The 22,419-nt window shown below is 37.2% G+C and overlaps 1 protein-coding gene across 2 annotated transcripts in view; it reads right to left on the bottom strand.

Annotated features, from left to right (window-relative positions):
• Window positions 1-7,929: 7,929 nt before the first annotated feature.
• Window positions 7,930-22,419, bottom strand: part of LOC135709396 (uncharacterized) — a 29,648-nt gene continuing 15,158 nt past the window's right edge. Inside the window, exons 2-3 of one of the 2 annotated variants that reach the window (XM_065231688.1) lie at window positions 8,482-8,883; window positions 7,930-8,418 (exon numbers count right to left, since the gene is read on the bottom strand). In XM_065231688.1, the coding sequence (XP_065087760.1) occupies window positions 8,234-8,418; window positions 8,482-8,883 (587 nt within the window). In that variant the 3' untranslated portion in view covers window positions 7,930-8,233. Of the gene's footprint in view, window positions 8,884-22,419 lie in introns of both variants that reach the window. The other variant, XM_065231687.1, reaches the window with a different exon arrangement.

A 22,419-nucleotide genomic window follows, 5' to 3' on the forward strand; every position in this document is an offset into this window, starting at 1 on the left:
AAGTTATACCAACAATTAATACGAACCTAACGATTTTAAATTGGCTCACTACTTGACTAGCCTAATGGTCCCAAGCAAATCGATTAACGTACTCCATTCTAGTCGAAATTCTATTACTACACTATGTTTGTTTTGATTCGCTATGAAAGTTTGACAGATAAAATGAGGGATTAGTGAATTTTCCTATGTTTCGAGGGATGAATCGATTAGCTTGGGACCGAAGATAGTACCAGAGCTGAGCCAAAAAGTTGAGCTCGTTTCTTCGGGACCTTCTGGTCTTAGAGTTTCCTCTATGGTTATACACAAAAGAAAGTTATTCATTTTTTTCGAGTACAATCTTTAAGTAACTACTATTAGGTTTCAAAAAGGAAGTTCTAGACTTATGTGGAAATATTATAAGTTGAGTTTTGGAAGCGTTAGGAGAAATATTCCATTTTTGAAAATAAGAAGAGAAGATATCTAAACTTTTCTGCAGTCTGCTGCAAATAACACGAAGACTTCTTCCTTTAGCGGAAATGCCTATGTCATCAGCGAACAAAGATTTGTGACATCCCTGAGGCAAATCAGGGAGGTCCGAAGTGAAAATGTTATACAATATAGGCCCAAGAATGCTACCCTGAGGAACTCCTGCTCTAACAGGTAGTCGTTCAGATTTGGAATTTTGATAATTTACGTGCAAAGCTCTGTCAATTAAATAATTTTGAACAAATTTCATAATATAAAGTGGAAAATTAAACTATTTCAATTTAGCAATCAAACCTTCATGCAAAACACTGTCGAATGCTTTTTCTATGTCTAGAAGAGCAACTCCAGTTGAGTGGTCTTCAGTGTTTGAACGAATTAAATTGGTAGCTCTTAAGAGTTGATGAGTAGTTAAATGCCAAATGTTAAATGGGTTACTTACACTCACTTGCTATAAAACAATGTTTTTCAGAATTATAAAATCATGAGATGGTAAAGTGATAATTAGAACTTGTAAGTTACAAGATGAGGACGTGAAGTATGTGTTTGACACATAAAATCTGTCAATATTGCTTTCAGTGCGTCACAATCAGCGATTTTACGACTCGTGAGTGCTCACTCTGAGTGAACGCTCACGAATCATAAGATCGCTTATTATGACGCTCTGAAAGCAAAATTGACAGGTTTTATGAGTCAAACACATTCTTTAAACCCTCTTCTCGTTACTTACAAGAACAACATATCATTTTATCATCTAATGATTGCATAATTTCCGAAAAACATGTTTTTATAGCAAGTGAGTGGCAAGTGACCCTGATGGCGAAATCCAAACTGCTCATCTGCAAAATTGAGTTCCTATGGATGTGAAGCATCATTCTATTTAAAATTATCTTTTCAAAAAGTTTACTTATTGAAAAAAAGCAAACTTATTGAACGGTTGCTAGAAGCAACAGCTGGATTTTTATCCGGCTTCAAAATTGGAACAACTTTTGAATTTTTTCATTTATCAGGAAAGTATGCCAAATGGAACATCTATTAAATAAATTTACCTAGAGAGACAATGTTCTCTTTAGGAGTTTTTTGATGAGGATATAGAAAATTCCATCATCACCTGGAGCTTTCATATTTTGATATTTTTTTTTTTGTTATAGATCTTAAGTCGTCTAAATCAGTCCCCCAGGAACCATCAGAATTATTTTCCCGAGAGAAAATATTGAAGCCCGAGCAACGTGATTCTCAATAGGATTAGTAAGACCCAAACAGGGTTGCTTCCACTCAGTTGTTATAAAAAAAAAGATTTTCTGAATTTTGAAATCATTCGATGTTATAATGATATTTTGTACTTGTTAGATACAAGAAGAAGATCAAAGGCAAGTGTTTGACTCTTAAAACCTGTCAATTTCGCTACCACAGTGTTACTATAAGCGATTTTATGATTCGTGAGCGTTCTCTCAGAGTGAGCGCTCGCGAGTCGTAAAATCGTTGATTGTGACTATCTGAAAGCAAATATGACAGGTTTCATATGTCAAACAATTGCATTTCAACCTCTTCTTGTATCTCACAAGTACAAAATATCATTTTAACATCTAATGATTCCAAAATTCAGAAAATCTTGTTTTTATAGCAAGTGAGTGGAAGCAAGCCTGGACCCAAACTGAAATTATGGGAACTCTCGAATTGCTTAGCAAGTTTTGGAGCTTTTTATTCAAATTTGTGATCAAAATTTTACCACCTTCCTTAAGCGCTGGATTAGGCTTTTGACTTTTTCTTTTTAACTTTTGTGAGTTTCTAAAAGGGTCTAATTCCAAAACATTATTTTAAAATGTTTTGTTCCTCAGAGCAGAGAATCGCATTTTAATTTGTTTTTGCAAATCCCGCCAGATAACTTACATGGCAGGATCACGCATTATCTGAAATTGCCTCCTACGGACATTATTCAGACGGATCAGCAGCTGAAGATCGTCGTCTATTATAATTGATTCGAATTTAACCTCGCTTTTTGGTACTGAGGCAGCTCTTGCTTCAACTATAGAAGTAGTCAGAGATTCAAGAAAAAAGGTTATTACGCATCGTCTTTGGTGTGCAAAGGAATGTTTGGATAGAAGCTATATGTTTGATATTGCTCCCAATCAACTCTATGGTAATTGAAAGTTGGATTAGAAATTATTTCTTGGGATATTTCAAAAGTTACTGGGTGGTGATCAAAACCAAAATCAGCATGGGTATACACTAGAGTGATGCAAAATTTTAAATTTTCGCTCCACAATACTTAAACGATTCCAAATCGGATCCTGACTAACCTCTCAAAATTTGACCCCATTAGGTGAGAAACTGAGATGGCACAAACCATTTGAAGTTTGTATGGGAATTACTATGGTAAAACCAAGATTTTTGTTCATGTCTATCTAATAATTCACAATATCGGTCTGCTTCAAAAACTTTCAATTGTACTTGTAGGAAATTTTCCCAGCTACAACTTTGCTCAAGACCACTTTTTGATCAAATGCAAGGATCGAAAGTTATCAATGGTTCAATGCGCTGATGTCTTATGATCATGCTCAATCAACGGCTCAGCAGGCAACATTGGTGTTTCTGGGGCGTTGAATAGGACACAAAAATCATGGCTACACACTAAGATTTTTTTACAGGAGTCAGTATTTTTTACTGGGTTTTTGAATTGCTGAAAAAGTCGGTAAAAATTCAAATGACCATTATCCGTAAGGAATCAATGAAATCGATCAATTTTATTTTCTATCATTAAATGGGGTTAACAGAACTAAGTGTGTATAAGTTCAGAACAAATTTTCTCATAAATAAATTTTCCACAGATTTTTAAACTTTTACCGAACAGTTCCGCAATTCAAAAACTCGGTAAAACCATACTGACTCGATTAGTGTGTACTATGTCACACTGCAAAATACAGTGTTGCCCAGGGATGGAAAATCATTTACATTCATTTCGTGCATTCATTTACATTCATTTGCCTCTAACTTTTTTCATCAACAGAATAGCGTAAAATTATGTATGAAACTTTTGTAGTTTTTGATATGAACTACAACTTTTGTTGATAACTATAATTTGTATCTCTTATGCTTAACGAAATAGAGCTGGCAGAACATGTTATTGTTTTTCAGTGAATGCAATTTACATTCACTGAAAAACAATGGTGGGTTCCTATCGCTCTGATTCATCATGCATAAGAGATAAAGATTTGAGTTGTTTACAAAAGATGTAGCTAATATCAAAACCTACAAAACCTTCAAACGCTATTTTATGGAATTCTGTTGATGAAAAAAGTTAGAGGCATATGAATGTAAATGAATGCACGGAATGAATGTTAATGATTTTCCATCCCTGGTGTTGCCTACAGAGCAGCTGCTTGATCATGTCATAAGTTTACCAATCTCTTAAATAATTAATAACTTTTTCCTGTCTCATTTTACATAGAAACGGTTTTCAGCAAAGTTGTAGCTGAGAAAATTTTCTATAAGAATGGGTGTCGAACTGTTTCGCAGCTCAATATGGAAAAAGACTAGAAGGCAATGAACAAAAAGTTGAGATTTCCCATGGTAATTTACATGTAAACTTCAAATGGCTTGTGCGAAGTCTGTTTCTAACCAAATGAGTTGTAACTTTGGGAGGCTAATCAGGATCCGATTTGAAACCATTTAAGCACTGTGGAGCGAAAAAGTCAAATTTTGCATCAGTCTAGTATACACCCAACCAGGGGGGATGTAAGATTCGCTTACAATTATGTGGGATTCATCATCAGTGGATGTTAGTGGAGACCGCATGAACCGAGGATGCAATATACCTAGCTGCGGTCCAATGCAAGAAAATTGGAGACCGAAAAATGTAGAGTGTATTAGTGAGGTAAATTAGTTATGCTTCTGAATATGGATAGCCTAAAAGCAAACATGAAGCGCTCATTTTCTCGCATACTCGACTTCGTATGCTTTTTCTGCTGGAGAGATTCGAGGCAAGTGTGTGCGTCGTTCTACAATATTCTACAATGCGCGTCGTTCTACAAGCTTACCATTACATCGCCTTCATGGTCAATTTCTAATAGCGAATTCGTTTATTATCGGGGTTAACACCAGTTCCAACCCAGTGCGAAACCGAACTTTTTGTCAGTGTGAACCTCAACCTGGGCTTGGTTTTAAAAACAAACGAGCAAACTGACGTTTGTCAGAAAACAAGCAGACCCAATCTTGATACCCGATCCAGGTTGGAACTGAATAATAAACGAATTCGCTATAAAATTCGTTGTGATGTTCATGAACAGAGGATGATAGGAAACGGAACTAACATTCATTGTAATAGATTTTTGGTTTGCGTGTAGGAATAATTGAATGTAACTACCGTCCAAGATTTACAGTGTCCCAATCGGTTTGCCAACTCGATCTGACGCACTAAATGATAAAATTCATCGTGTGAAATTGGCCTGTCGCCTTCCTGCGCGCCCACCTTTGCGAGAGAGTCCGCCTTCTCATTGCCTGGGATGAACAATGTGAAGGGTCCCATACAAAGGTAATCTTATATAATCTTTCGACCAGGACCAGCACACTCATCTGCTCCCTTACCTTTGATGGCTACAAAGTTGGCATGAATCAGCTACGACCAAATGGATAGTAGAGGGATTTCTTGCATGTTGGGGTATTTGGATATTGAATAGTGTAATAACCTGCAGAACAATCATCAAACACCTTTGGAATTTATTTGAGCATTATTCCACGAACGGTGTTTTACAAAGAAATCACCAATAAAGAAGAATTTAGATCTATGACGGGTAAGTTTCTGAAGGTCACCCTTAAGAAAATTCTTTTACTGGCTCACGCATTGAAATGGCAAATAGGCAGCTGTTAACGTAAGTTGTCCCAATTTTATTTCGCCAGAAACTCCCAAAATTTCAAAAACTTGATGTTTGATACATCTATGAACAATGATGGCAACGCTTCTAATTTGCTTCTCTCTTAACGTTACGGTCAGGTTTAAGGAACGTTTCAACTATAACGGCGGGGTATGTTTTGTTTATTTTCTTAGCATTTAACAGTTCATTATGGACCCATGTGTCTCATAATGTTCAAAATAATCAATTGAATAATGCCCTGTGTTTGTTTAGTTGCATTTATACTGATTTCTCGTAAAAGTGATGGGGTGCCGGATTTGCCTAAAGTGATAGGCTTACCCGCACTTCCTCTATTACCGAGCAAGAACCGATGGCTAATCGATGACAAACGAATATCTTAATGTGGTATGATACCAGATTTGGGTATGCTTGTGGTATAAAACCTTGTTTTGATAGTATTCAGTTACTGAAATATTTTGTAAAATATCAAATGAATACCAAAATAACAAAATGTGATCTTTCAGTTTTTAGACAAAAACACCTAAAAAGTTATTGAATTGGTATTGGAAGACCTTCAAAATAACAAACTATGGTATTCTGGTATCTAAAAGAGCGTCTTTTATCCGTTTGTTATTGTAATGACTAAACTTTTTATTAGTTCGTTATGCGTAGAATATTTTTGAGGTATTATTTTTGGTATTTTACCTCTTATGTCAGCCTCACTAACACCATATTTAGGTTTCCAGTTATGCTATTTTCATACTTGAATTTGGTGTTAATAAGTTATTTTTTCTGCTCGGGTTAGCGTTTATTGTCTAAAAACTGAAAGATCACATTTTGATATTTTGGTGTTTATTTGATATTTTACAAAATATGTCTATCTGAATAATGGTAAAACAAGGTTTATACCATAGTTGTCTCACAGCTGTCTACAGCAGCAGTCGATTTTTTATTTCGTTGTGAACCACACGATAGCCTGTTTTCGAGACTCGCTATTATATAGTTGCTCTTTGTTCCTTGCTAGCAGTTCGGTGCCTTTTGTTGCTACGGTGCAAGATGTGTGAAGTAAAAAACACCATCAAGTTTAGCTTCAGCCATTGTGATGCCAAACCAAACATCGGAGAGATAGTAAATTTCGCCAAAGCACTCGACGGATCCGGCTGAAATGGAAGCAAATGTTTATCGCATTGGTGAGGAAAGGGGAGTCTTCATGAAGTTCAAATCAGAGGAAGCGATGCTCCATGCTCTGACATTCAATTCGGAGGATTTAATCTTCCATTATGCGAATGGAACGACGGCAAAGGTACGCATGTCGCACGCTGGTGAATTCATTCAATATGTACGTGTGTATGACTTGCCAGAGGTACCCGATAACGAGCTGGATAAAGTGCTGGGGAAATATGGGAAAATTAAACGCATCATCCGGGAGAAATTTCCAACTGATCTGTGTTTTGAGGTATATACAGGGATACGCGGTGTATATATGGATGTGAAGAAGGAAATCCCCACGTCATTACATTTCTTCAATCGCAAAGGAAATATTTTTTATGATGGCAACAAAGATAAATGTTTTCTGTGCAAGGCGGACGGACACCGGAAGCTTTCCTGTCCCAAGCGGAAGGCTCGGAAGGAACCGGAGAAGCAACTGAAGGAAAAAGGAAAGCAAAGTGAAAGAAAACAAAACAGCAGCAGTACGTATGCTGGTGTAGTGGTGGAAGGTGCGTCGTTTGTCATTAGCAACCAGGAAACGGACACGGGGTTGGAGATGTTGAATGAAGATAACGAAATGGACGTGACTACCCCGACGACCGACGAGAGTAGCGGAGAGCATGCAACGGGAAACGATGTTCAGAAACAGCAGCAGCGATCACGATTCGGTTTCAATGAAAATGAGGAACAAATTCGGGAAAGAAAGAAGTTGCGTGCACGGGAGAAGATCGCTTTGTCGCCGCTTCGATCGCCACCCAGAAAAATCATTTGATAAAATATATTTGTATTTATATATTTTTTTTTGTATTTTGAGTACCATAATTGGTATTCTATGTTTACTCGGCTCCGCTAAGTTATTTTTATAACATATGAGCCTGCCAAATAAACGAAATGAAAAAAAAAGGTTTATACCACAAACATACCAAAATAAGGCATCATACCACGCTAAGATATTCATATGTTATCGGTCGGTTATCGGATCTTGCTCGGGATATCATAATAAACGAACTCTTGAATGCCAATTTTTCAGAAATAAAATAACTAGTAAATAATGACAATATGCCAGTTTGAAAGACGGCTTAATTTTAGGTGATTATATTGTTCAGTGCTCTCATATAAGCTGTATCTATTTCTGCATATAATTTCGCTCCCATATTTGCTCTTGAACCCTGGATGGAATTTGGCAGGAAATGATTATGAAATGATTATTGAAATTGAGAGGATACAAATTATTTGTCATCATAATCCGACTGTTCGAAAAATTTATTTATGTTTAAAGGTGAAAGAGTGATCTACTGGAAAACATGTGTGCAAGGATGTGATTTCTCCTCGGAATGATTTTTTTTTACAGCTGAAACACAACATTCAGATACGGTTTATTTTAAATTATTTCATTCTTATGTACAAAACATTGCATGACCTTCATATCAACAGTTTCCTGGTCATTATGTTAGCACTGAAATAAGGGAACTAAACTTTTAATGCTTTATTTTGTATGTACACATAACTGCTTAGGCAATCTGCTAGGTTCAGTGATTTAAAAATATTTATTGCTACCAACCTAAAAAGTACCTACTATTCAAATTTGTACAAAAATTGCTGCAATTCTGATGTCGTGGAGTTAAAGTTGCATTCCGCTACCAGATGATGAAGGAATAGGGAGAAATAGGGTGGTTGTGCGTGCGATGCCTTGGATTGCATCAGTGTCGTACTCACGCTTCTCGCTTGCTTTCGTCATGGGCCTGCTGCGGTTGCCCTTCGACGACGGTTGCAGCGGAATCGACGGCTTCGGACTCGGCAGCAGCCCCTTCCGACGAGGACATTAGGCTGTTCATCGTGGCTTCCGGCGAGGGAGGGCATTTCGGATCGTTGTCCAATATCCGTTCGATTTCCGGTTCTGGTGAAGAGGTTTTTAAGCTATCAATTGAGTGAGTCGGGGTGCTGGTGGGTGTGTGATTACCTTCTAAGTTAAGTATTTCGATTGTGCCGTCTGCGGTGGAAGTGATGCGGGTGGTCATATCGTTGCCGTGATCTTCAATGCCCGTTTCGGCGTCCCGGATTAGGTCTTCCGTTTCCTTGATGATGTCGTCGGCCATTTTTTCCGTGTCATCGCCGAAACTTTGTGCCTTTTTCAGCAGACTGTTCTTGATATTTTCCAGGCTCTCGTCAACACTGGATTGCTTTGTGTCTTTCAAGGGAATGATTTGATAATCCGAATCGTCCTGATCGTGACCGTTCATTTGAGGAAGATCGCTTTCGTTTATGTGATCGCTGGTATCTTTGCTTGCCGTTTTACCACCCAACACTCCTTCGATTTCACTGGTCACATTTTTCATTGCGTCCTTTACGTGTTCTCCAACGTCTGAAATAAAAAGAGAAAACAATTTCGAATTAATATCCTTCCAAACTTAATTTTCAATCCACATCAGTTTGTTCATTTCCGTGAGCTTAAATGCCACCCTTTAACTGCATCGCAGTGTCCATCACGGCAATCGGAATCGACATTCACCCACTGAAAGCTATCGAGTGAAAATGTTCTGACCAAAAAGAGTCGACCAGACAGGAAACCATAAATAACCCACATGTCTAGTCGTTTCCCAGCGGGAGCAGCAGGCTTCAACGAGTTCCGCGTTTTTTCCTTCTCCGTAGATCGGGGCAACACTTTTCTCCATCACTATAATCCACTGGGCAGCATATATCATAGCATTCGCTGTTGGCCGAAATCAACAACGTAAATTACATTAATTAACATTCAAGTGTATTTTTTTCGCTCTTAGTTTTCCTTCATACCAACTTTCAGGATGAATTATGTGCCGTGCATTTAAGCTTCCTTTTTCCCACGTGCCTACCCTTTAGCTAGTACACATATAGAAAAAGTCCGTTCTTTCCCCTGCAATCCCACTTGGGTTTGTTTGCACCGCGAGGCAAGTGAAAAGCAACGGAAAATATCTAGGTCGGGTCCCACACGCGAGTGTTGCATTTTTCCACGAACCGGGAAATATTTTTCTCGTTTGCCAGACCAAAACAGCAGTTCAGACTTGTTTTGATGTCTTGTGAAGTGTTAAAGGTTTTCCTTTTTTTTACCGATCATGTGCAGGGCCGATTAAACCAACTCGTTCACTCAAATTCACAAAAAACATATCTATCAAATCGTAGACTGAATAAAACTTTTCTCGGTTTTCCACGTTTTCGAAAAGTTGGAAAATCAAGAGAAGTGTCACACAAATGTCACTTTCGTCATATTTGAGTAAATCTTCATCTACGTTTTTTGAGATTTTGAGTAAAAAACCTATCAATTTTGAGTCAATCTCATCGGCCGTGAGCACTGTGAGCGGCAAACCGCAATAGACATGTGTATATGCATCGAGTGGATATGGGTTAAGACCCATTCCATCGCTATTCAGAATCGGAATGCGAGTTTTCCTTTAATGGGGCACTGTGCATTGGTGTTCTGGTTGTGGTTATGTTTGACCATAACATAAAATGTTCAATTTTATTCGGGTCAACTGATAAAATTAATGGTTAAAATTTATTGGACATCTTATGAAACTTTTGGACGATCACTAAAATATGCATTCATCAACACTGATTTAGTAAGTACGTTACATTGCACAGTGGTACAGAATGCAGATTTAGCTGGAATGATATGTTTTGAGCCTGAAATTGAAACTTTAGACTAAAAGTCTCTTCTACAAAGTTGTTCCTTATAGTTAGGCCCTCATTTTTATGACAATGAATTCTAGGGTGGTTCCTATTATCATTAAAATCAAAAATCTAACTTTTTTGTTTGAATAAATTAAGGTATTAAGGTAAATATAGCTGAGCTAATTTCAAGCAACTTTGTTGAAAATAACTTTTTTGTATCTCTTAAATTGGCCGATTTAGAGCTATATTCTTGAATTGAGTTAGGGTGGCTCTTAAAAAAACAGTTTTTTTGCTCTATTTTTCTTATTTCGAATTTCTCAGCAAAGGTGTCTTCAGATAACTTTTAGATATTAAAAAGGCGCAAAAAGTGGTCCTATGAAATCCATCTTTTGCCAATAACTTTTTTATTTGAAATTTATCATGAAAGTCATCTTTTAGAGGCTTTTAAAACTCTTTAAGACGAATGTTTTATTGCTGAATTTGTTGCCTGTATCTCTTCTAATAAAAAAGATATACTCAAATATAGTAAAAAATATGAATTAATACAAATTGATTTTATACGAGTTTAAAAAATAACATACCTCCAATTTTTTCATATTATTGAGAATAACATACGTTCTTTCAAATGCTGCCAATAAACTTTTTTTTTTGTTTGCCCCAACCAGAGATATTACCATTTGAAAAACGCATATTTTTAGTATACAAACGTCAATAACTCTTGATCGGCGAAAGATATTGACAAGCTTTGTGCAGCAAAAATTTGCGCCTTTTTAATATCTAAAAGTTATCTGAAGACACATTTGCTGAGAAATTCGAAATAAGAAAAATAGAGCAAAAAAACTGTTTTTTAAGAGTCACCCTAACTCAATTCAAGAAAATAGCTCTTAATCGGCCAATTTAAGAGATACAAAAAAGTTATTTTCAACAAAGTTGCTTGAAATTAGCTCAGCTATAACTTTGCCGAAGAATGTATACATTAATTTATTCAAACAAAAAAGTTAGATTTTTGATTTTAATGATAATAGGAACCACCCTAGAATTCATTGTCATAAAAATGAGGGCCTAACTATAAGGAACAACTTTGTAGAAGAGACTTTTAGTCTAAAGTTTCAATTTCAGGCTCAAAACATATCATTCCAGCTAAATCTGCATTCTGGACCACTGTGCATTGATATGCTCTACATTCAGTGACAGGATCCGGGGGGCCCGGGGCTGCTGACCTTAGGTATTCGAAGTTTTAATTTCCAATGCTCGATCGCATTTTTTCCTCCTACCCATCCTGCATGAGGGCAAAATCGATAAGATTAAAATCGCGTAGAAACAGAATTGAGTGCAATTCCACAAAAAATTCACCCATGTTCTCATTTACGTTCGAACCAAATTATTCACAAAAAAAATAGTAAGAGGTTGTACCTAAGGCGCGACCGTTAAAATAAATTAAATATTAAATTGATTTATTAACTCGTTATCAGTAAAAAAAAATCGATTGGTTGAAATTTGAAACAAAATAGATTTCTGTTTTTGAGGTGCTTTATCGGTGTCCTGGACGATATGTCTTGAATACAAACTCTTACTTGATATCTTTAGTTAACTATTTTATCAGGCATTTGTGGTCCTGACAGGACCGATGGGTTGGAAGCTTGGAACCACTTTAGAAAAATGCTGTTGAATTTTTTCCTCGATGTTCTTGGAGATGATAGCGGTGCGGAAATGAATTATGTATTAGTAATAATATGCAAAATGCCAACCAATTTTTTTGTAACGCAATTCCAAGCATTAGATTTCGTTTTCCTCAGCAATCAACTGGCTTTTGCATATATCTGTGCGTATCCAGGTTGAAGAACAATGTGATTTGAAACGCTCACACAAAACAGAGAAGCGAAGAAAAAGCCACACGACGGGGCGATCCATGAATGAATTAGCGAGAAAAACCATCATCACTGAGAGTATGATCAAGCTCACGCGTAAGATATCTTTTAGCATTTCAATTCGAAATATTTTGCGAAAATGATCGATAATTGAAAACGGATGTAATAATTATTCGGCAATATCATCTATGCGTTATCGAAAGAACTCCTTTATGAAAGCGCTTGAGAGTAAATAGTAAAAATATTTCTAAATTGAAAGTATTTCATGTTGGAAACGCGTGTGTTTGTGAAATAATAAAAAAACAATTCAAGTGTGCGTATGCGTAAGCTAATTTAAGGATTCTCTTTGATGGAGGTTTTCTGATATATCTGGATACATTGAACTATTTTAGAAATCACCCTCCTTTGGCATTGCTGCATGAAATATTTTTTTTAAATCAAAAGGTTCCTCAATTTTCACATGTTGTTTCACAAGTATTTGAGAATATTCTGCGAAAATTTCAGGCTATTTGATGAAGGTATTCAGATATATCTTAGTATTTTAAAGATAATTAGATAAATTGAACTATATCTTCAAATATTGTAGAATCATCCTCCTTGGCCATTAATAAATGAAATATTTTTTTAAACCAATTTGATCCTCAAATTTGAAAAGTTGTTTCACAAGTATTTGAGTATATTTTGTAAAAAATTCAACCTTTTTATTGAAGGTATTCTGATGAATCCAGATATTTTAAAAGATAATTAGAAAAATTATACTATTTATGAAATCACCCACCCATTGCTAAATAAAATACTGTTTAAATCAAATTGATCCTGACTGGCACCGGTTGTGTAGTGGTAAGCGTGATCACCTCTCACCCCAGCAGGCCTGAGTTCAATCCCAGTTGACGCCACTGGGATGTTCTGAGGCAAAACATCTCTGATCATGCCTTCCTTCGGAAGGGAATTAAAGCCGTTGGTCCCTGGTTCATGAGTTGATGGGTCGATAGGAAGGATCCAGGTATGGAAGCTGCCCCTCTGGCATCGAAAGCATGATCGACGGAAAACAAATCAAAGAAAAAAAAATGATCCTCGATTTTCACAAATTGTTTCACAAGTATTCATGATGTTCTGTTAAAATTTCAGCCTTTTTAATGAAGGTATTCTGATATATCTGGGTATTTTTAAAGATTATTAGATAATTCCATAACCTTCCACTGAACTTCCCTGAACTGTGGCAGAACTTCCATGAACTTCGGCAGAACTTCTTTGAACTTCGGCAGGACTTCGCTGAACTTTGGCAAGAATTCCCTGAACTTTTTCTGTCCTGAACTTCAGCAGGACTTTACTGAACTTCGGCAAGACTTCCCTGAACTTGGGAAGGACTTTACTGAACTTCGGAAGAACTTTCGGCAGGGCTTCCCTGAACTTCATCAGGACTTCGCTGAAGTTCGGCAGGCCTTCCCTGAACTACGAAAAGACTACCCTGAGCATAAGCAATTTAACTTTCAACTTAACGGAAGCTTGGAGCCGAGGCAATAAAAGAGAGAGTCGATGAAGAGCATCGATCACTGTCAATCAATTAATCTATTTGAAAGTTAACGCGAGAAGGGTCCAAAAAGTACTCTTTAAAAAATGTATGGTGGTCCTGAAAAGGACCGTTTTGTCGTGATGGTTGAGATAAGGCTGGCGACCTGTATGTTGTATGGAACGGTGACGCGCCTGGCATAGATGGCCCAAAGCGGCCAATGACAAGCAACTGAAAACCGATCAGTAGCGCGCTTGCGGGCAGCTTTTCGTCGTGTACTGGAGTATAATCTACAACGCCACGCGCCGAAAGCACAGCTGCTGCTGCTGATGATGATGACCACTAGACACCACCCCTCACCACACGCGGTGACTGAATAAACGTTCGGTGAGACCAGAGTGAATTGAATTTTTTAATCTGTGCCAAGGAAAGCGCTTTTCGCAGTCAATCGGTGATAATTTTCATTATTATAGCAACAGTTGCACATTCGTGCAATTTTCAATAGTGACTTTTTGAAAATTGATAAAATGTTCATTTTATCAGATTCGTAGATGACATTCCAATCGATTGGTTTGTGTAGAAATAAAATTCATCTGCTATTGACAGAGTTATAAGTGGTCAAATCCTGACCACTTTTTGTAACGCGGTCGCTTTTGGCTTTTTTTTAAATTGCACCCCCAATATGTTGCCGAAAGACGTAATCACAAATGTTTTTGTTTCAAAAATTCAATTCAAACGTAAACGTAACGTAATCATTGCAAATAAAGTATGCAATATTATTTATTTAATTTTATAAAACAGAGGACAGTAGCAGTCCTCATTGAAGTGGTAAATTATTCGATAAAACATTGCAGCAACTTCAATTTGCAAAATGAAAGTATTATCTTCCCAGCTGTAATTTGAACCAGTAAACAGATATATAAATATATTTTTAAGAATAATTTGAATTCCAATTCCCGATATTCAACTGTCATCGCTTTTTCTATAAGGTGATCAAAATATCGGAATAAGTGTGCTGTACACCAAATCACATGCATGAGGCATGTAACAAAAAGTGTGTTGGTGAGTTCTTTGACGTTAATGTTCCCGCAATGTTCACTATTTTGCACATTTATTGGCAGATTTAGACAAATTTTTACCTGTTTCATGCCACCGAAAGGTATGCTGGTCACAAATGCCATGCCAAACTGATTTCCTGTGCAAGTGATATGTATAAACGCGAATAAACACGAGGTCCTGTAATTATAGCAAAGCTTGCCATAAAGAAACCATCACAGTAGGGCCACCATAACTTTCTACAAAAGTTGAAATATGAAATTCACTTAATTCCAAAATAATATCCGAAACAACAAACTAGAAAATCAAACAAAATCTTCGTAGTCCTACGTCAACAATGCGGTCATGTCTTGTACACCGCCCTCCAGCTTTTTTTTTATAAAATAAGCATGCAAAGTTTCTTAAGTAGAAGATATCTTTACATCCACAAAGTTGCATTGAAATCTGAGAGGGTGTTGCCAACCCCAGAGTCGAGTTGGCGTGAAATTCGTCAAATCTAATAATGACGGCAATGTGAATGTTATTTTTGTTTATGTCAGTTAATTCACTTCACACATACCCTTTTAATGATTTTTTCGGAAAATATTTTATAACTTACCAACAAAAAGAGATAGCACCTTTATTATTTCGGCAAAAATGGGCGCTTGAAAATGTCGAGAACATGCATACAAAATTACTCCTGGAAAACCGATTTTGTATGTGTCATCCTACATTTCATATTCAAAACGTGTATGATTCGTGAACCACAGATATTAAATTGCTTCCTTCAGCAAATTTGCTTCAAATAAGTTGTATCTAACGGTTTTGTTTCATCGGGATTTGTTATTTTTAGAAACAATCACATTTACATAGTAATCTAAATTTAATAAATTGACCTATTTTTCTCCAATCTGAAAACATAGGGAGTGAAAATGCGCACACAAAAGAAATGCTTTCTTTTCTCGCATGTCTCAGCTGCTTCTTACAACGGAGACGAGGGAACAAAGGATAGAGAACTTCCCTTCATCGCGACGAGTATCAAATTATAACGGAAAATTATGAAATTATGAGTTGCAGAACACGTTCTTCTTATTCGTCTTCTTCGTGGTATTTTACGCTCCAAGTGGATCTCCAACCTGTTCAAAACTTGTGTTGGTTAGCAAAAGCTTCTCAATGCGGCAAGATCCTATAATGGATTAGTTATTAAATACACTTCGCTTAGAAGCGAAGAGCATAACAAACCGAACGGAAAACTGAGTCAAGGAGCTAACAAAAGTTCCCCTATAGAAACATGATGCGGCAGAATGCTGTTGCAGTACAGTAAAGAAGCTGTGTCGAATGAAAGGAAACTGCCTCATTAGAGGGAAATTTTGCACGCTTCCTCAGGTTTGGTAGTGAAACTTCGGTTATTCAGATTTGGTACGGCATTCAAGCGGCATAACTTTCGACGAAGGATACAATTATGAACACTTTCAACAACACGTCGTCCCGTCGCCCCGTCGCAGCGTCGGTCGGTGGTAAGCTGAGTTATTGGGGCTCATTCGGGTTAATAGTGATTTGCAGGTCGCTGTGTTTTATGGGTGTAAGCGTGGAATGATGCCACGAATAGATGGTTGAAGGCAAACGGGTAATCACTTTTATCATTTTATGCCTTAGTAATTGGATTGTTTACCGTTTTTACATGCCATACCTTATCCGGAAGGATCCAATTGTACACACGCCATTCCATCAATTTATGTTTATTGATTAGGTAGTTTCGTTATCAGACATGACAGAACTTTCATCTGACTCAAGACCTTGAACCGGCAGGTGTCTAACCCGAGGAGTATTGATTCTCCGAAACTGATAGCTACTACTTGGAACCCAAATGGAACAACAGACAAACAACACCCAATTCCACTACCCATCATCATAGGTACATAGAGTGTGCATCGACCTAAAAAGGCAGCGTTCGTTTGCCCCAATGAATCAATAATGTTTCGATCAGGTGTTTTCAATTTCTGCTGGACACGATATAGATGTTTGTAGAAAAACAATAAGCTCTCCAGGAAACGTAGCAGGAAATTTCACTTCACCGATTTCATTGGATAACACGGATAATCAACAATAGCCACGGTGTCGCTGTGACCGTCATTATCAACAAAAAATGTCCATCAATCCGGTGTATATCAATCGACCGTTATCTGTGAAAATGATAATCACCCATCGAGGCTTTTAGAATTTCAAATGATTTTCCCCTGAAGCGTCGATTATTTTAATATGTTTGTGTAACTTAAGGTTCAATTTACTTTGATGCTTTTTGGAAAATTTCAAAAGAATTTTTTTCCGACGCATTATTTTAGATTGCAAAAAGCTCGCACTATTCGATTCCTTTTGATATTTTACACAAAATGACGCGAGCTTTTTGCAATCTTAAATAATGCGTGAAAAAAAACTGGTTTTGAATTTTTTTAAAATGCATTAAAGTAAATTGAACCTTAAGTGAACAGTAAAATTTTTCGGGGAGTTCCTAAAAAAATGTTCTATTGAACAAAGTACCACACAAATTGAATACAAACAACTATGTGGAACATTTTAAATCCCTAATATTTCATCAAACTAAGTTAAATTTAATTCAAGTTGACCTATGAACAGCAGAGGATCAACTTTCTTCGTTCAATTTGCGGCACATGGTGAAGTGGTCATCCACGAGATCTAATAACGCTTTAGAAAGCATATTCTTTCTGTTCTAGAGCACGGGTCTTTCTGCTTTCTCTCGGCAAGAAAAAGTCGCCTAACAAAATTGGAACGAATTCAATATCGTTGTCTGTGTATTGCTCTCGGCTGAATGCACTCAAGGCATAACATGAGTCTGGAGGTTCTCGGAGCTCAGAATACCAGTCAAATGCGGAGTAACAATCACACTTATAATTGCAAATTTAAAAGAAATTTTTGGGCTGGACACAATCTCGATTTATGAGAATCTACCTCGAATATAGGGTAATTGATTCTGGTTGGACCTATCCAAAAACTGATGATGGTTGGACCTATTTTTTCAATCGCTAGTTTAGTCAATCTTCGCTAATTTCTTATTTTCAAAGATCACTTTACTATCATTAAAAACTCTTTTTCTTCAATTTGCATGAGTGTTTTATTGAAAAAACTTCAAAACAATTGAGTTCCAATGTGTTTTCAAAACAGTTCACTTTCCACGCATTAGCTCGTCATCATGCCTTACTAAACATACAAAAAAGGAATATTTTTTACATTTATTTTTATTTTTATGCAGTAAAATACTGCTTTGAGGTGTAAACAACACGTTAGTACGCCATTTATCCATTGGTTTCACTAAAATGTTTGAATAATTGACGAAATTCGAATAGATAAATATGATCATGGTTGGACCTATGTGTTTCCTAAGACGGCCGCTAGGTGCGCTTCGGTTTGTCTACATCCTTCATGCGCAGCTGATTTGAAATTCGATTTCGTTTTGGCTTCGATTGAAAAATGGCTAAAGAAAGGCTGTTAAGAAATAAATCACTTACCGCGTATCAGGCACAGAAAAGGTACAATATTCCGAAAGCGACACTTCACGCAAAAATTAAGGGAAGCCACGGCAAGAAATATGGAAGGGAAATAGTGTTGAGTGTTGATTTGGAGAACCCGCTAGAGGATTGGGTTTGTATGTGCGCTGCTTCTGGCAGTCCCAAGACGACAAAAAAGATCTCGGAAGCTGCTAAAGACCTTGCGTCACTAGTTGGGCGTAAATTTAAAGGAGGAATTCCATCGTAAGGTTGGCTGAAAGGGTAACCACCGATTTCCGAACTACCACGAAAGCGCCGAAAGAATCTGTTAATATGAATTTACATTAAACACTTCTCATACACCTTCTGTGTGTGGATTTACTTGAAATAAAATGTTAACAAACTAAAATTGTTAACTGAAACTTATTTCCGAAAAAAAAACTCCTAGGAGAAAAAGAACTATAAAACCGGAATTAAGTTCTGATATTCTGTCATTTTAAGCCCCTAAATTCCTCGGGGCACCCAGAACATGCCCGGAAGTGGCCAATGTGGTCCAAGGCACTCCATTTTGTTATTGATCTTGTTATCGAATTTGGAAGTAATGTGAAGTGTCGCATGATAGGTTTTATTCCTTCCATGTCAAAATTAGGTCCATGTTCCATATACCCTAGAACTTGTTCCGGCCATATCTCCGGTATCAGTTGACCGATTCCAAAAATATTCGATAGCTTTCAATGGGACCACAATACCTATAGTTTGACATTGAAAAAAATCCAAATCGGGTCAATGATTTCCGAGAAAATGAGCCATGATGAATAGCTAATGCGTGGAAAGTGAACTTTTTTTAAAAATGAAGTTAAACTCAAATTTCTTGATTTTTTTAAATAGCAAATTCATAAAAACTGTATAAAAAGGGTTTTTTCGTGATACCAATAAGCTTTAAACAAAGTTTTTGAACAAATATGGCCTAAACTAGCATTTCCAGAATAGGTCCAACCATCATCATTTTTTAGGTCCAACCAACATCATAATTCTTTGCTGAATAAAAACGTTTTATAAAATCATTTGTTCATAATATTCAACTTTTTATGTTATTATTAGAAACAAGAAAGGTAGATCTTTCCCCTAATCATGCATTTTTCATAATTATATGTTGAAATCATAAAAAAATACGACATGAATGTTGACGTCATGTGAAACCGGCCTAAATAGGTTCCAACCATCATCAGTTACCCTATGTCTAAAAAATTTAAACCACCTTGGAGTAGTGGCAGCTGGTCAAATTGGGCCAAAAGACGACTTTGCCCATATGCTTGCGGATGAACGGTAATACAGTCAAGATTCCTATAGTACGGTTAATAGGGACCGCACTATAGGAACCGGCATTAACGAATACACGTAGCATATGGGATTAGAGCTAAATAATAGGGGACAAACGCTTATTGTAAGGTAATTTGAAGAGATAACTTCCTGGTGTCTTCTGAAAAGTTATTAAACAGATAATTTTCCACCTTTTGGGAACATATAGCATTCGGAAAGTCACGAATTGTGACTAGAATATGGACACTGGAGACCACGGTATAGTCCTCCGGAAGATCCGGAATATCCGTAAAGTGGTCAATTCATGAAACTGATCTTAGAGCTCCGTGTTTTTTTCGAAACCACTCATAGACGTCTTATCCGAATGAATTCGGAGTTGTGATCCAATTATGGACCCTGGAAGCCACGGAATGGTCCTCCGGATGATCCGAAGCTGTGGTGGTCATTTCATGAAACTTATTCTGAGCTTCATGTTTTTTTTTCGAAACCGCTCATAGACGTCTGATCAGAATAAATTCGAAATTTTGACCTGAATATGGACCCAGGGCACCACGGAATGGTCCACCGGAAGATCCGGAACATACGTAAAAGTGGTCAATTCATGAATCTGATCCTAGAGCTCAGCGGATTTTTTGAAACCTCTCCTAGACGTCTTATAAGACTGAATTCGAAGTTGTAACTAGAATATGGACACTGGAGACCACAGTATGGTCCTCCGGAAGATCTGGAACATACGTAAAAGTGGTCAATTCATTAATCTGATCCGAGAGCTCAGCGGATTTTTTGAAATCACTGATCCGTGGTTATGTTCCGGATCTTCCGGTGGACCATCCCGTATTCTCCAGAGTCCATATTCTAGTCACAACTCCAAATCCATTCTTATAAGACGATGTTCCGGATCTTCCGGAAGACCATCGCATAGTCTCCAGAGTCCATATTCCATTCAAAACTCTGAATTAATTCTGATAAGACGCCTATGAGTGGTTTCAACAAAACCATGGAGATCTAGGATCGGTTTCATGAATTGACCACTTTTACGGATGTTTCGGATGTTCCGGAGGACCATTGCATTTTCCCCAGAGTCTATATTGCATTCAAAACGCTGAATCCATGCCAATAAGACGCCTATGGGTGGTTTCGAAAAAAAACCACGTAGTTCTAGGATCGGTTTCATGAATTGACCACTTTTACGGATGTTCCGGATCATTTAATGAACCATCCCTTAGTTCCCAGCAACCATTTTCTGGTCACAACTCCGATTTTATATTTATAAGACGTCCATGAGTGGTTAAAAAAAAAAAACCTTGGAGCTGTACGATCAATTTACGGATGTTCCGGATCTTCCGGTGGGCCATCCCGTATTCTACAGAGTCCATATTCTAGTCACAACTCCAAATTCATTCTGATAAGACGTCTTTGAGTGATTTAGAAAAAAAAAAACTCGGAGCTTTAGGATCAATTTCATAAAATGACCACTTTCACGGACCTTCCGGGTCTTTCACATGACCAGTCTTGTGACTTACCGAAAACTGACAGTTCCCAAAAGGTGACCAACTATCTGCTCAACAACTTCTCCAAAGACATCAGGAAGTTATCTCTTCAAATTGCCGTACAATCAGTGTATTCGTTAATGCCGGATCGACCGTACAATAGGAATCTAGTGGCAACCGTACTATAGGAATCCGGCAAGAACGAATCCGTACTATATGAATCTTGACTGTACACGCTTCTTCAGGCATTATTCGATGTAAACTTGAGATGTCATCGTCGAGGATGTGACGAATGGTTTCGTTTTCTGGTCACAACTCCAAATCGCTTGCCAAATCATGGCTTTCTTCGCGAACTTGTCGGCAAACACGAATTTGAATCTTCCCGGCACATCCACATGGTCAGTCGCGATGTAAAATTTTTGACCGGGAAGCTGCTTAAAATCGAGTTTAACGTATGTTTTGCTATCGATCAAAGTGCAGACTTTGTGTTTCGTCAAAAGACGGTCGTGCAAGAGCCCTGCACGCTTTTTGACCACGGAACTCTGCTTCATGTGCCGGTTCGGATGTTTACTGACTTTGTACGACTTGTATCCTTCCTGGCAAGGATGTTCTGCACCGTTTGAAAGTTGGCGTTGTACCTTCTGGCCACATCTTGGATCTAAATACTGGGGTTGGCTTCAACGCATCTGAACACCTTGCTGCCCAGCTCTTTTTTATAAATGATGATGATGGTCCCACCTCTTACCCCTACAAAGGTTTGAGCTGGACGATTTATCTTTAAGATAATTGAATATGACATTTTAACCAGCTTGGCAAACAACATCGAACTGGTTTCAGTTACAGATATAAATTCCATCTAGAGTTTACAGTTGCTTCACAGCGATATAAATGTGGAAAAGCTCAGGCGTCCACCTCTTAGTTCGCCTTTTTGTCCACCTAAAATATTCATAAGTATTACAAGCAATCAAGAGTTAATGAACAATCAACAAAGCATCCTATTATACTAGCAACTCCGCAATCTGATGCTATCATAATTTTCAGCAATGTCAGGAATGCTCACGAACCCCTAACATTTGCCAGAAAACTTACTACTAACTCAAGGTATCTTTCAAATAAGCTTCAAAATTGCACTTTTTTTTATCAAATGTTAAATTCAGTCCTCTATATCCGTAATACGTGCGCGAGGCTCAAACCTTTGTAGACTACTTTTTTTTTAAATAATTTACTTTTAAATCAAATATTAAAAATCCATCACCACCCTCGTGGCAAACAGAAATAGTTTTTGCAGTGCTGCAATAATTATTAAAAAGTCGTTATGACAGCTATCCATATAAAATAATCCATTAGAGATAACTTCGTCAAGATACATAATTTGTCAATTCATTAAAAATCACTGGATAACTGTTCAAAAGACAGTTGTAACGTGTGAAGTGCAGTGTTTTTTAAATTCTGTAAGTGTTGCTAAACGTTTGATATGTCTAGGCATCGAATTGAAAACATTTATTCCTTTATAATATAATGAATTTT

This window comes from Ochlerotatus camptorhynchus, unplaced genomic scaffold (genome assembly GCF_037179485.1).
Source record: "Ochlerotatus camptorhynchus isolate MF236.1 unplaced genomic scaffold, CSIRO-AGI_Acam_v1.1 ptg000360l, whole genome shotgun sequence".
Lineage (NCBI taxonomy): Eukaryota > Metazoa > Arthropoda > Insecta > Diptera > Culicidae > Ochlerotatus > Ochlerotatus camptorhynchus.